Below are 16,773 nucleotides of genomic sequence, written 5' to 3'. Positions count from 1 at the left end.
TTCCACGGATGCGACTAGCCTGCGGTGGCAGCAAAGATAGTGGAGATGCAGAGACAGTCCAGGCCTTGGATAACAGCAGGAGAACAACATTGGAGGATACACTAGAACTCACAGCAGGACACAGTAGCTGGCACACGGTACAGGAGGGCTTTCACTTCACCGGAAAATGGCTGGAGATCCGTCAAGGCACGAAGGGAGGTGCCGGATTATTCAGCAGATCCGGTTTAACCAGCGTCAATCAAGAGGACGCTGGCCCTTAAACATGTATATGGACATGGGATGGCGGGACACCTGTAACAAATACTAAATGTTGAGTAATGGGAAAGAACAGAAAAAGAATCTGATAAATTGACTTTCATATGGTGTTAATATACATTCTTTAACATTCTGTAGCCATAACTAACATGCCTAAATTCACTGTATGATATTCCTATACATTATGTAGTGGTAGTTCTATGAATCTGAAATAAATGGGTATACCATTAGGGATGACACTAGTGTTTTAACTTCTTAATATACATTAAAAAATGTTTCTAATAAAATGAGAGTCATTGGTGGTGTGATTTAGTAGCCAGTTCACTACCATCATTTAATAATTGTTTTAAAAAGAAATGACAAAGGGGGTACATGATTAATTAATAAACATAAGAATGATCCTTACAAAAAATATGGTGAAAAGCGGTTCCAGGTAAAATTACATCTAAACATCTTTTTTACCAAAGCGCTAGGTCTAGTATCATCTGCAAATATTGAAACTCTACTTTGTAAACCCTTTATGAGGTCATTTATAAAAAATATTAAAAAGAAGTGGCACAATACTGACCCCTGTGGCACTGTATTGGTAACTTCAACCCTATCTGAGAAGGTGCCATTAATGACAACCATGCTTTCTATCACTAAGCCAATTGCTTACCCAAATACACAGATTTTCGCCTAGCCCCAGTAGTCTATGTACCAACCTTTTATGCAGCACTGTATCAAATACCTTGGAAAAGTACAGCTATAAAACATCCCCAGCCTTCCCCCAGTCCAGACTAGAACTTACCTCCTCATAAAAGCCGATCAGATTAGTCTTACAGGACTGATTCCTCATGAACCCTTTCTGATGCTGGGTTACAAGGTTATGTACAGTGAGATACTCCAGGATTACATCTCTAACAAACTCTAATAAATCAAATATTTTCACCACAATCGAAGTTAAACTCACATGTCTGTAGTTTCAAAGATTTCTTTTGGATTGTTTTATAGATTCTTTCAGTGCTTGAATGTCCTAAATCAATGATGGCAAACATTTTAGCATCCGAGTGTCAAACTGCAACCCAAACTCCCCTTATTTATTGTGAGGTGCCAACTAAAACTTAGAGTAACTTATTGCTTCCTGTTCTTCAACAAATTTCAATCATATTAGCCTCCTGAAAGAATAACACAGTAGAAAGCTGGAAAATTTGCATTATTTTAGCTTTTTTCCTGAGTCCCTGTGTACACAGAGAATCGTGGAGCCAGCAGGAGGTCCTCCAAAGATAATTCCGCCCTGTCTACTCATTTTCCTTCTTCCTACAGTCCCAAGTAATGAAGTAGGTATCAAAATATGACTGAAAGCAGCATCTTTTAAGTTGCTTGGAACTGCAGGAAGATTCTTTGAGTCCTCCTTGAGTCCTGTCTGGCGTGATGGGGCAATGGCCCAAGTGCCCACAGAAAGGGCTCTGAATGCCGCCTCTGGCACCCGTGCCATAGGTTCGCCACCACTGTCCTAGATGTTTAGAATTATAAAGCATAAATGCCAAATTATTATTGCTTTATAAGTCAGACAAATACTAAAGTTTATATCACAATTTAGGGTAAATTGAGGTCCCTAAAATTATACAGTACATTATGTTTCTGACAGTATGGAGTTCTAAAATGGGATCTTAATACATTATGGTAGAATATGTTTACTTTTAATATTTTATGAAATTGTATTTTATGTTGTAACTTAATTAAAATATATTCCACTTAAGATTGAAGCAAACTTGCTTAAGTTTTGCCATGATCCAGAAAGTAAATGGTTAGTAAATGTTTTACAGCAAGTTTAATCTTGCGGAGTCCTAATTAAAGTTGCCAAATTACCTGAATGCTAAGAATCAGTGTGAGGCAGCCCACAAATTGACTTTATTACTTCTTGTTTAAGAGCTACCAAACTGAGGGTAAAAGAAAAATGAAACTTTATTTTAAAAAAAGTGGAAAAGAGTAAAAATCATTACAATATGTAAGTTAATTTTCACATTGAAGATTGGGTACATTTGAGTCATTCACCCTTCCAACTTAAAAACAAGTGAATTATGCAGTTTAAGAGTGTAACATATTGTTAATAAGTTTAATAGAATGCGTTCCGATACCAGCTTTATATTCAGCAGGGCACCTTATCTGATCCAAGAGCAATCGGATTAGTTTTGTGAAATTGTGGAAATTATTTGACAAAATAATAAAAAATTATTTCACAAAATCGAAAAAATAGAATTAACAGTAAACCTAATTACTAGTTTTTAGTCAAATCGAACCGCAATATCCTGGTCCACACAGAACATTGTGAGTTTGGGTTTGTTTTAGTCATAAGACCAAGTTTGGGTTCTGGGTTTGGACTCACCCGCAATTGGTACTGCAATGTGTCTACACTGCCATTTACTTTCGATGATGCCATGGGAAGCAACAATCCTTGAAAAAATTGCATCACTAATGACTGGTGTTATTGGTGGAGGTGGAAGTTGGCTTCAGCATCAGAACCAAAACAGAACTTTCAGGTGTAGGTACTGCTGAGTTAGTAATTACACATCTATACCTGTATGGATGATCAAACAACTCCATGGTATTCCACACCTTATATAGAGAGAAATAATCATTCCTATACCATATCATAAATAAATGTACATACAAATGTTATCCTAACCATTTACTTGTCACATATCACCACAGTCTTCTAGTGAGATATAAATTGATAAAAAATATTCTGTCATGAGTTGTCTATCCTTTTATATTCTTATGAATGACCATCCTGTAAATATATTGTGAATTACAGTCTGTCATGCTAATTTGAGGTTTTAAATCAAATCCTAAAATAACAATATTACACTTTTCAAAACTGTATCTAAAAATGAATTTGATGTCACTGACTTTGCAATAAAAGTATATAAAATTTGGAGCTAACAGAAAGGACTATGTAGAAGTTCAGGGCAGAGAATTCACTGCAAACCAATGTGACAAGACTCCCCCTGTACTCTAGGTTCAGCTGCAATCCTGGAATATAAATATCTTTTCCCCAGCCCTGCTTCTACAAACACCATGTGTAATTGTATGATTCACAGATCTCCAGGGCTGTTACCTCAACTGTCTGCAATTTTGCATGGTCATATCTACTGGTAACCCTGTAAGGGAAATCTACCATCAAAGTCAGGCATAATGAACCAGGTGCACTTACCCATAGATCTAGGCACTGTGAGTTTGGTAATCGTGTTATATTTGTTATGCATGGCCTTCTTCCTTCTAAAATCAACTTATGAGTCAGAAGTGCTGTTTTACAGTGCAAGAGCACTTCCACCTGCCTACTGTGTGCTGAAACTTGCTCTTCAGGAAGCAAGCGGAGGGGTAAACATTGTAACAGCCTGTGAAGCTACAGATTAGCACAGTTATAGTGCCTGGATCTATGAGTAATTGGCTATCTTGCTTGATTTCAATGGTATATGTGCCATATACAACTGCTAAAAACTATTCAGTATATTTCTATAAATGAACCTGATAGCATATGAATCTTTCCAGTCCAACTATGTATTTTTTACGCAAAATATGTTTCTCATATACTTTTCCACGTTTTGTCAAGAAAGCACTGACCCTGTGTAGCATGCACTAAATAATATGTATTATATTAAAAAGACATGAAGTATTACTATATAGTTAACCACATAGAAAGAAAATTAGTCATGGTCTATTTCTGTAGCACAGTCAATTTCATGGCCCACTTAAGGAAAGAATTTGCCAATTACTGTTTGTTCTTTCAATTTACCACTTTCACAAATTCCGTTTTTAACCATTGCTTTAGTTTTTATATAACAAATATATTTATTTTTTTCTAACAAAGTTGATTAAAATGATATAATAGTGTATATCTACAAAATTTTAAAAATAGAGGGAAATGCACCTTATTTTATCAACACATAACACGTAATCTGAAGACGAAAATGTAGACATAGTTGTGCCTTTTGACTTATTGCAAGAATTTTTTAATTGAAATGCTTATTGGGTACCCATTGATAGCTACAGGCTTCTTCCAAAAGTGGAGATTTTTCCAGATCTAAAAGGCAGTGACATACAAAGACACCTTATCGGCCTGGAACGATTTGGAAAGCATTTCACTTACCATGGTCCATTTCTAAACATTTACCTCTGTGGAACCATCCTGAGTTCACACCAGGTAGACAAAGCCGACTTTTCGTGGAATGGAGGGAGAAAGGCATCCAGGTAGCCAAACATTTAATGAACCTACAGGAGCACAGATGGCTATCTAGGGAAGAGGTTGTGTCCAATTAAATTCTAATGGGGCACCAATTTTTCTCATCTCGAAAGGGAGTATTTCGATACTCTACCAGCTCATGAGTAAAAAGACAGGCAAAAAGGACTTGAAGTTTGGCGGTTGGGAACGGCAACTAGGAGATACCAACATAGGAGAGAAGATTCTAAAAGGGTGGCAAACCCTCCATAAAATGGTACCCAATGAGACCTGGTGGGACACGCAGTTTAGAATAATCCACAGGGCCATATTTTACTCAGTGGGAGAGGAGGAAGAGGAACAAACCCCACCAATAGTGATACCAAGATTCTTTTACACCCTGTTTTTACACCCAGCCAAAAGATGTTTGATGCAGAATTGGCTAGAACCTCAGACTCTGATGCTATCAGGAGTTTTAGAACAATTAAAAAAAACTTTTTTTACCTGGAGAGACTAGATGGAGAAAGACAGAAATCCAGGACGAGAGATCTTCCTTGGTGCGACCCTTCACCCTTACCAGTGGTATTTAACAGAAAACATTAGTTGAAGACTAGGTAGATTTGGTTTAGGTTAAGAAGAAGAGCAGTGAGTGGAGAGTTTGTAGGGAAGAGAGGATGAAATGAGATCTGTAGTAACAGGAGATGGTAAATATGTGTTATTGAGCTATCAAAGGCTAAGACATGTTCTAAGGGAGTTCATCACGAGAAAGATAAAAATTAATAAAAGTTTATTTTAAAACCACATATTTTTTAAATATTAAAACTCTTGAAATGTTTTACTTCAACCCTCCCACCTAACAGGCACCATTTTAGCAAGTTTTATCTGAAGCAAATCATAAAAGATTTGGATTTTTGATTGGGTGCCTGAAAAATTTAAGATTCATATTGAATCTATGAATTAACAAATCTGTATTGCTCATTGCTAGTCCTGAGGGGGAATTTGAAATTCCAGGACAGAAAAATATAAATTGTATGTCACAGAGATTGAATAAAAGCACAGCACATGACTATGTGGTACATATGTATGTTGTGGCTGTTATTCACAGTCTGGAATCAAATGAGGAGAGATCCCCTTTGCTCTTACAACAACTCTCTTTCTTAGAAGAAGCCATGGAGACTCTGTGAAACATGTGTTGGGACTCTAATCTAGCCATAGCCACAGTATATGGATAGTCTATTGAGGGAGTGTGTAGCATAAGAATATACCTTGTTGACAGCGGACAGGAATCTGTACTATCACCACAATTCATCATAAGCCGGGAGTGACCACCAGTGAAATTGATCCTAGAGGCCCACCTACTGCTACATGGGAATATTGTATATTATAAAAATCAGGTTGGCTGGCTTCCAATTCCTACATAAAATGCAATGTTAATCAGCCAGATTGTTTCTGGTTGTGGTACACTGGACGCAGTAAAAAAAGAACTATTTTTAAAAATGTTTTAATCCTTTACTGGAGACAAGGGAAGTGGTAGGAAAAAAAGTTATTTTGTCCAATTGACTTGAGTATAAGCCTAGATTTTTAGCACAAAAAAAATGTGCTGAAAACCCAAACTCGGATTATTCTCGAGTAAAATAATATAGGTTTTATAGGCTTATACTTGGGTATATACGGTAAATAAGGAAACTATGAAAATACGCTTTATAATACGGAACAAGAGTTTGTTTGTAAACATGTGATTCTGTGTTGCATAATGTGGATTGAATGCATTTTCTGTGTAATGTTTTACTTTAATAAACAGTTTATTAAAAAAAAGAGTATAGATAAAAGATTTAATATAAAAAAGATTCATCAGATGGCTCTGGACTCCTCCTACTGCTGTAGAATTCCCACTGTACTGTTGTAAAATTGTACTTTATCCTGTGCCTGAACAGGCTAAGGCTATAGCTAGTGCACAGGAGTAGGGCCCACTCTGTGGCCTGGTGCAGCCCCCTTCACGCCAAGTGGTGTAAAGAGAAAAATAATCGCAATTCCTGCCTGTGCACAAGGAATTGTGGTTATTTCAAAGAAAAAAGTGGGGGGAGCAGCACAGTGAAAAGCGAATTTAAAATTCGTGGTGGGTGCAGGCTTCACAAGGATCCGACTCCAAATCCCGTATGTAGCAAAAGATTCAAGACAAGGAAGCAGCACTCCGTGGAAAATTCAGTGTTTTATTTCGCCAGTGGGCAGATGCAGCGTTTCAGCTATCTCTATGCAGCCATTTTCAAGCATCAAGGTAACATTCAAGGTAACATTTATAACATATTCATAGTTTGTTAAGGTAACAGGTTCATATCTAAATAATAATAATTCCAAGCTTAATTTTAATAGAGTGTTCCTTAATGTTTTTGTTCTCTTTAACTTTATTTACTTGTTTTTTTTTTAGCTTTCTCTTTACCTAAAAAGTAGGGGTAATTAGGAGTATAGTAAAGTATAGGCAGTTTGCCATCCAGAATGTGCTTACCTTGCTTTTTTGACAAATTTGTTTATTTCAGCAATTCAATATACTGTTTAATTCCCTTAAAGTCAATGAGGTTAACTCCACTAGTTACTTAAGGTGCAGCAAAACAAAGCAGTTCTTGATATAAGAGATTCCTCAACAACTGTTTTGTACATTTTTCTTTAACATGTTGCATGGCTTCATTTCATGTTACAAATAATCTGTTTTGACATATACATTGTAAAAACTATGACCATGGTTTCTGAAACTGAGCTAGTACACTAGACAATGTCAGGACATCTGATTTCCCATAAGTTAATCTGCCTGACAGAAAACATTACATTTCTCCTGACAAATAACATTGACATTGACCTTAATGCACTGATGACTTTGAACTTGCACATTGGACTGTATGGATACAATGTAATCATATATGACCAATACTTGATATGGCAGTTTGATTATCTTCATTTTTACAGTCTTTTGACATCAGTTTCTCAGTGCATTTTACTGATTTTCATAGTACATGTATCCAAGATCTTTACATCCAAGATGAATGAATGAATGAGTGAATAAATTAATCAAGCATACCACTTTTTTCTAATCCATGATTAATCCTGAACAGATTTATGAAAATTTTAAGGCCATTGGTCTTACATGGAAGAGTCCTTTCGTGTTATAGGTGTGACATCATATATTTGATCTGTCTCGCCTGTGATGTATTTGAGGGGAATGCTGCAAAGAAAAACCCTAAAATCCTAAAAAATGTGCATGATTCAGACTATTATGAAATTGACTGGTCCCAGTGAAAATTTCAGAATATATCACTTTTTTTTATTAATGGGGTTAGTCGCTAATACAAAAGTTTACCAAGATTAATACAATGCCATGTCACAGTCATCCACATTGTACTTAATCTAGAAAAGTTTCACTTCTTTCCGAGGGAGTGGCATGACCAGTCCTCTTCAAACAACTTATTTCAGCAGGAGTAACCAGCTTAGTCCAGTGAAACAAGGTAGTTATGGATTACAAAATGAAATTTAAAGGACAAGTCCAACCCTTTCCTAGGTAGTGCCTAAAAAACAGACACCCCTTGACAAAGTCCTGCCGGACGAAACACGTGTCGGGGAGGTGCTGGGCAGCATCCTCTCCTCAGCGCCCTCATACTCCAAACCCACCAGGTCAGGTACAGGTCATTATTTCCCTCTGTGTGCTCCTTGTTTATGCATTGTGATATTTTTCCACATTACCTGCTTCTGTGATATAACTAGCACCTTTTGGCTATGCACTAAGCACTTTAAATGTGTCTACTTTCTTGTCAGCCATTGTGTGCTCGCTGCCCAGCACCTAAAACTACACTACCCTTTTGTTATGTTCTATTTTTAAAAAAATGACTTCAATAAATTTTTGCATTTTTATTACAATTTATGCTCATCTCCTTTTTCTATTGGTGTTGTCTGACTTTTGAGCATCTTTTCAATATTTGTGTCCTCCTTGCATTGCATTGCGCATGTTTATGTATATGTAAATGGTCCATTAGTATTTATAGGTTTTGTGTGCAACCCTTTCCTAGGTAGTGCCTATTTTACTTACCCTTGATTCCTTGATTTACTAATAGCATTCTTTTATTTTAATTGTTCTCTCTATAATAAGACAAATAATACAGGAGAAAAAGCTGTAACTGACACAGTATGGTATTTCTTTATTTGTGCTCATAGGCAAAGCCCTCACTCAGACCCTAACTGTAAGTGGTTAGCAGTCACTACATTGATGGTGTGACTGTGTATATGGGTGAAGAAGATGTATTCAAACTAGGAGTTGTGCTCTGTTCCTATAAAGCATAGCAGCAATCCTATAAATTGCAATGTAGATGTTCCGGCATCTGTGCTTGTGGTTTATTCAAGGTACTCACACATTATAGGAAAGCAATGATGTGGCATTTGCTGTTTTTCTTCGCTACATTATTAATGCCACACCATCGGGCCTCCTGACCCATCCTTTCTTCCCTATTATGTGTAAGTACTTTTAATAAGCTATATAGACATCTGAAGTTGGGTGCCGTTGCTCTTTTCTACACTACAACTTTGTGTGTGATCTCCACCATGGCCGGTGCATGCATCTGGCTGTGGGCAGTCTACTGACATCAGCGGTGTGAGAGGTGCTCACATGCCAATGTCAGACGGGCCACAAACAAGTCATCAAGTTACCTTTTTTGTGAACCATAAATGAAACCTAAACGTGGTTTGTAGGAGAGATAAGAGGAGAGATTGTAGTCTGGAAAGGTGCAGTTTTTAAAGAGAATGGACTGTGGTTACACAATTAATTTTTTGAAGCAACTACAGTTTTGTTTCTTTTGTTATATGATCATGTTAATTTTCCTTCTACACAGTTTGGTCAATAACTTCACATGGAATAGCTATATGGTAAATGAATGAGTAAATTGATTTGGTATAAAAATAACAAGAAAAACTGGTAAAATATGCCAAAATCTAAACAAAATGGTTTGCTTTCGTAAGCAATGTTGTCTGTTTTAATGTATTATGAACAGTATTCTGCTTCCTTCTGTTGTTACATATTTAACGTATATTTCTAAATATGTATTTTTTTCAGAATCCTTGAATTTCAAGAGACTGGATACTTAGATGTTTTAAAACAAAAATGGTGGCCACGGATGGGACGATGTGATTTGAACAGTCACACCAGTGCGCAAACAGACGGCAAAGCATTAAAGTTGCACAGTTTTGCTGGAGTCTTCTGCATCCTAGCAATTGGATTACTTCTTGCTTGCTTGGTAGCTGCATTGGAATTATGGTGGAACAGCAACCGCTGTCGACAGGACTCGCCAAAAGAGGTCCATAACTACTATTCTTATTATATAAAAGGTACCTTAGGGACATGCATCATTGGAAGCAATAACCCAATTAGTAGATTTAGTTATGCGATGACAACCTACAGCACATATTAATGGGTCACTTGACCAGATATAACAATATACCAGTACATATGCACCAATAATGCATATCCCTACATAGTAAATAGGGCTGTGCAGTGACATTGACAAATGCCAAGGTGTATTTCTTTCATGTTTCTAAATGTAAGCAGATTCACAATTCACTTTCCAGTCTCCAGGATGATAAAGTGTTTAACACTTAATGCACTAGTGCTTTCCGGCTACTGAATCAGTCTACCATATACATAATGATTAATGAAGGCTGAAACAGGCAACCAAGGGAATCATTAAAGACACTGGCGCATCTTTTTAATCTTATTTTCACAATAATATGCAAACTTAGCAGCTCAGACTGAAATAAATCACAGAAACGTTATCAATAGAATCCTAATATCATCATTACAGATGTTTTAGCTAAATAAAATATGCTATAATCAAGATTCTAAAGTATTTGGCGAAAAAAGCAGAGCAAAGCAGAAACTAACGAACGGAAAAATCTATGCAATGCTGAATGTTGTCATGCATAAAGCAAACATCAATTTCCATCAATTAAACTTCTTAACAAGCTAACCTTTCAGAGATTTTCTTTGTTTAGCAGCTGTCTCTAAAAAAAAATACTAACATTCAAATGGTAATGGTTTTAGAAAAACTTTTCAACTTTTTTTTGTTGATAAAGAAAGGGACAGTACAGAAGTTTACATTTCAATCACCATTGAAACTCGGTTTTGGAATTTTCTATTTTATTCATTATTACTTATGAAATGGTTTTAATAACTCGTGGTATTTGCAAAATTAAAAAAATGGATGAAACCAACACCATTGTACTTTAAAGTTTACCTTGCCTCTCAACAAATGTTGACACGCCAGTGGGTGTACATGACCAGTAGCATTTTACCTATGCTCACTAAAAGTCCTATTTGGAGCTTGCTAGCATTTATCTTGACCCAATGTATTTTGGATTTGTTGACCGTTTGTCTGTTTTCTAACCATCTGTTATACCTATTGATTCTGAACTGCTTTGTCCTTTTGTTTCTGACCCATATCTGTAAGCTTCTCTACTATGTTTTTACTGTCCAATCTTTGTCACCTTGTTTGCAATTTGGAGCAAGAAAAGTATGTCAATCAGTTCTCACCTACTACTTGGGGTAGCTGAGGTAATTAGGCAGGAACAGCTGGGAAGGAGATAAAGCCTTAGGTATCAATATCTTAGCTTGTCCTCCCAGTACATCGTAGCCATACCCTCACTGCATTACATCCTCTTTGAGTTAGGGGGTAGCAATCTAGCTGCTGTTAATCACTCTGTCCTCCTCTCTTCTGGAAAGTGTTTAAAAGTAATCTGACTTCAGTGAATTTCAGTCTGTCTTGCTTACAAGACACAATTCAGAAAAGATTTCAGAATAGGTAGAAAGAAGAGAGAATAAGAGGGTTCAAAGTAAATCCAGAAAGATGTTTTATTGTACTAGTTATGTATGCGAAGATTGTTGAATTTTTTTTCACCATTAAGATTTAACAGCCTTTGTATGCCATATTTTAAATGAACCTGTTAACAGGAATATCATTTTTAGCAGGTAACAGGTTCCAATAGCCTATGCTATGCTGATTTTAAAAATGCCTATGCCCTCATTCTGAATCATTTTAGTAGTTTATATAAGTTTACATTACCCTGCTCCTTGCCTACAGAATGTAGTGAGTCCCAGGGAATGTGCAGCTGCTGTCTGTAAAAGAGTCTACCCCCCTCCACAGTCATGCAGCTCCTTTCCCCTTACCCACTTCCCGTTATTTGCATGGAGCAGGCAGGGGAGGCAGTGTTGTTGTGGAAAAGAGGAAGAATGTATGAAGTGACAAAGGCACACACAGGCTGCAGCTTCCCCTCCTTCGGGACTCATCATGCCGCTGGCAGGAAACCAGGAAATGTGAATTAAACATATATTGAGTACTGAAATTATTCTGAATGCTGACAAAGGCATTTTTAAAACCAGCATGGTAAAGGCTATTGGAAGCTGTCACCAGCTAAAAATTACATTCCTGGTGATAAGTGCGCTTGAAGTCTTTTCAATTATTTGATATTATAGAGCATCTTGAATATTATTTTCACCCAGAAACCGTATGAGCCTTTGTAAAGAATGTTCTGTTTTGACTAAGACATCAGGCTAGTCAATGACCTGCTCAGGATTTTCACGGTCATCTTGTTTTTACGGTTAAACTTGAAGTGATCTAGGATATATGTTCACTGTCATTCCTGGTAGTAAAGTTTTGTATAAACCCTACCTGTCTCTTCATATCTTGAGCATTCACTCACAAAGGTTTATTTGTGATTACATTTCAGTGATTGTAATGGAGCAATGTTTTCAATATAGAATAATTGATGGGTCAAGATGAAATATTATGCATGTCCCATATAAAGTAGATTTACTTATACAACTATATTTTGATAACTTGGTTTCTATGGCCTTATTGGAAACCATACGTAGGCTGTCACCACACCATATATATCAAGGCCATGGGATAGTGTTAAAATGATGCAAAATACAGGCAACATCTAAATAATATGCAAGTGTGGATAATTTTTTGTTTTGTACTGATGTTCTGAGGATTATTATTATTATTATTATTATTATGAGCTAGTAAATCTAATGTCCAGTGGATTATCTTTATAAGATTATTTTAGCAACACTATGGGCCAGATTTATCAAGCTTTCTGAAAGTTAGAATATTCCTAGTTGCCCATGGCAACCAATTACAGCTCAGCTTTCATTTTTACCAGTGCTAATAAATATTTTAAAGGGAAGCAGTGATTGGTTGCCATGGGCAACTAGGAATATTCTGACTTTCAGACAGCTTCATAAATCTGCCCCTATGTGTTTGTGGTTATCAAAACTCTACTGAAAGCATAGTTTTTAACACAATTAGAATGTATACATGTAGTTAGGCTAAAAGAAGCATAAAGACAGACTAAACTAACTAACTAAATAAATAACGAAAACCCCACCCTTCCCCCTTTCAACTAAGAAGCACAGTAAATATTATTTTCTCTGAAGATTTTATTCTCTTCGTTAAAACAGTGTGGTGCCTTAGGGAAAGATAACTGGCTGGTGCAACAACTTCTCTACTCTGAATCTTTTTGCAGTAGCACTTAATAGTGTTAATCACTACCTTCTTTGATAACTTTCACCTGACTACCAGTTGAAGATGCGAATGATTGCTGGAGGATTAACCCCTCTGCTCTCTGCAGGAATTTGACAAATCAGTTTCAGTCAAATTGATGCATCTAGACTTTGGAATTAAAAATAGAAAAATAGATAAAGGAGGACAATTGTCTGAATGCGTGATGCCACTCAGAAGGCAGACCTCTGGGAATGATTGCTCTATAAGGTGCCCTGGAGGTCCCATATATGTCAATAGGGCACATAATGAGTGCTGTCCTACACTACAATGGCTTCTATTAAACTAAATGTATGACTTACAAGATAAAGAGAACTCTAAATCCCATTATTTAAAGAAAAACTCATGGATAATCCTGGAAACCCAATTCTTTATGAGGGACTCAGGGCCAATCCTTTATGTTCATTTCAATATTGGGCAGATCAGGGGGACTTAAGTTCAATAGATGCCAGTATCACAGACATTTATGATTTTATAACAAATAACACTTTTAAGCTGATATCAAATAATTCTACTATGAGGCACAAATTGCCTTTATTTACTTGAAGTTTGGGTACACCTCCCACGACCTAGACACTTTGCCATATTGCCTTCCGAACAGCCAATATGGCAAATTAACTCCCCTAACTCCAGTGATGTAATTGGTCAATAGTCACCCCTCGCCAATCACACCAATGGCTAGTCGCTAGGGGCATTAATATGCCAGATTGGCTGTTCAGGGGAAATATGTTGTTGTTGTGCAGGGCGTACCCTAACAGGAAGTTCGGGTCCACTCATCTCTAATAAGATTATTTAAATAATAGATATTTTTCTAAATATGGTGTCGTTTTTAAGGTATTTTTAGTTAAAGGTTTTACCTGGTGGGAAAAAGCCCATATAATATGGCACAAAATTTGTAAACAACAAGATGTTAAATATTAAAAAGCACTTGCAATGCATGGTGCGTGCAAGAGATATATTCAGTATTCAATCCGCACAACTGGCTTATCAGAAGAGTTTTGTACACTTCTCATCACTGTGCCCTTGATACATGGTGGCAGTAATACTGCACTGTCATGCATTATACAATTAATAAAGCATAAAGTGGCTAATTCCCACCATAAAGCAGCATTCTTTTCCAATAACACTGATCAAATAGCACTTCAATACAGTTGTAAAAGAAAGTCTTCTGGGCTCAATTTTTTGCTGTTAGATTGAAAGTCTAAAAATTAGAACAGATGTAAGTTTTTGCTTTATAGAGAATGTGTCTGGCAGACATGCTATGTTGTAATAACACTCCTGGGTACTAGTAATTTCCCCAGTCTGTAATATCTGGTTAATACACCACATGATGAAAAATTAAATAATGTAGCTAGAAAGTATAAGGAGATCCCACAGCACATGTGCATATGTCTATATGGCAATGTTCATACTCTGTAATGTCTTACTTTATTTGTATGTTCCCAATAATCTGTAAAATGCTATGGAATTTGATGACAATATATAAAGACTATTATCATTTTTATTTAATTATATTCCCTCGCATACTTCTTCCACATATAAATTGTAGCATGCACACATTTATTATGACAGCTGGGGAGAAAATATATTGTTCCAATAAATTTTTAAAAACCCATAAAACATAGAAGGGATAGGTATATCAGAGCATGATCAATCTATAGTGGAATAAATAATAAATTAAAAAAATGAAAATCTTGTGATCTAGTAACTGAACCTTCAAAGTCGATGTGCTATTTGCATGCCACATTACAACTGTTGGCTTTGATTTGGCTTAATGGTAGCACTGACCCTTCCCTGTACTACAATGCTACTATCAGACTTGGCAAGAGTCGAGACCCATTGCACCATTAGCTGAACAATAACATTCTACCGTAGCATCTGGATCCCAGCTTTTCATCCAGCTGGCTCATGTATCAGCCTTTACAGCTCACAGTCATCATTAATGATTACTGACAATGTATTTTTCTCTCTACAGTAAGACAGGGTATAACAAATTGGGTTTCACATTTACTAGGTTGAGCACAGTCAGCTGGTAGAGACCTTGAAGGACTTGCTATAAATATAAACAACTGACTCCCGTAGATGACAATGCAGGCTGCTATAAAGCCGACATTTCATATGAATTGAAAGCTGATATTTTATGTATTTTTAACAGCACAAATGTTTTATGCGGGTGTCATGGCCAATATCAGTAAAGCAGTAATTTTCTGCTCTAGCCTGGAAAGCAGGCAGTGGTAGCTGGCATGACATGAAATGTCTGCTGTTTTACGAGTATGGGGAAAGCAGATCTAGCTATCCAGGTTATAATGTGTATTATAGCAGGTGGTAGCCAAAATGTGAACATTTTCCTTAAACTGTGGTAAAAATTTAAGAAAAATAGATTCAAATACAAGTTGTAATTTTATGTAATTACCTTGACTTTTCTATTAGCTACTCATCAACTGTATTCTAAATGAGAGATGTTTTTTGTTAAGCTTTAAATATTAAAATTTCCAAATAATGTGTCCACAATATCATATGATAACCTATTTGCAGTGTATTGGTCTGACCAGAGTATCGAATAGAGTGGGAGCTATAATGTAGTGACTCGTCTTAGCAACTAAACAAAGAAGGGAACTGTCTGCTTCTTGATCCATTTGCTGTTCTTCAACTGCCAAGAACAGAGGTGATCTGTACGGTTGCCGGTGGTCAGCGACTTAATAATGTTTTAAATTGACCAAATAATTTCTTGTAATTGTAATTTCCTCATAGGAATTTTTTTACATTGCATGTACTCTATAATGCCATACATAAAGCAATGTTATGGCAGCGTTATATTATACAGGCAGTTCTCAGGTTATGTACAAGATAGGTTCAATAGCTTTGTTCTTAAGTTGAATTTGTATGCAAGTCTAAAATATATATTTTATAATTGTAACTCCTGGCAAAAAAAATTTTGCCCCACTGACAATTGGAGTTTACATTTTTTTTTGCTGTATTGGGAATGAGGATTATTAATAAAGCTTCATTTCAAACAATTTACAGCTGATTATTCCAGTTTGGAACTATAATAAAACATTCAGAGAGCTTCACCAGAGGTCACAGTGGGCAGAGGGGCCCGTTTTTTAATTAGGAGTCGTCTGTAAGTGGGGTGTCCTTAAGTAGAGGACTGTTTCTACTTGGATTCAGATATTCTGTTTTTGATTTAGTTATTAAATATAAGTGATCACAGTCACTGATGCAACTAGACCTCTATGGATGTAATAACAACTCCTATGAGGCTCATCATTATATGGCTATCTCCACTAATAAAGTGCGTTTGTAGGCAATACAAGATATGAGTAGAACAGACGGTTATCAACAATCCTAATCATGAAGAAAGTGGGAATAAACTTTGCATCTTTTGCAACTTTTATGCATCTACGATTTCCAATCAATAAATACAATAAACAAGAAAACGCCAATGTTGGGATAGCCTTTTCATAAATTCCGTGCAGTACCATATGAGCAAAAGGCTATGTATTACTTCACAATGTTTTTTTTGAGGTGGTACTAAAAATACTCAAGAAACAGTCTAAAGGCAATAGGTATTTTTGAGACTTTTTTGTGCATTACAAATCCCTGCAATACAGCCATTGGTGATACCTTATACGTTTTTTGTCATTTACCATCATTATAAACTTGAAGAAAATTAAGAATTGAAATTTTATAGCCTTATCAGTGCCGGAGTGAACCTTTTTCATGAGC

General features: G+C 36.3%; 1 protein-coding gene across 7 annotated transcripts in view; it reads left to right on the top strand.

Annotated features, from left to right (window-relative positions):
- Positions 1 to 16,773, top strand: part of GRID1 (glutamate ionotropic receptor delta type subunit 1) — a 1,020,611-nt gene that overhangs the window by 998,457 nt on the left and 5,381 nt on the right. For 6 of the 7 annotated variants that reach the window (XM_072131335.1, XM_072131336.1, XM_072131338.1 and 3 more), the window contains one exon: positions 9,546 to 9,786. In XM_072131335.1, coding sequence (XP_071987436.1) covers positions 9,546 to 9,786 — 241 coding nt within the window. Of the gene's footprint in view, positions 1 to 9,545; positions 9,818 to 16,773 lie in introns of all 7 variants that reach the window. The other variant, XM_072131337.1, reaches the window with a different exon arrangement.

Source organism: Engystomops pustulosus, chromosome 11 (genome assembly GCF_040894005.1).
Source record: "Engystomops pustulosus chromosome 11, aEngPut4.maternal, whole genome shotgun sequence".
In the NCBI taxonomy this organism is placed as follows: domain Eukaryota; kingdom Metazoa; phylum Chordata; class Amphibia; order Anura; family Leptodactylidae; genus Engystomops; species Engystomops pustulosus.
Note: the sequence above shows the minus strand (reverse complement) of the source record. Positions and strands in the feature narration are given on the sequence as shown.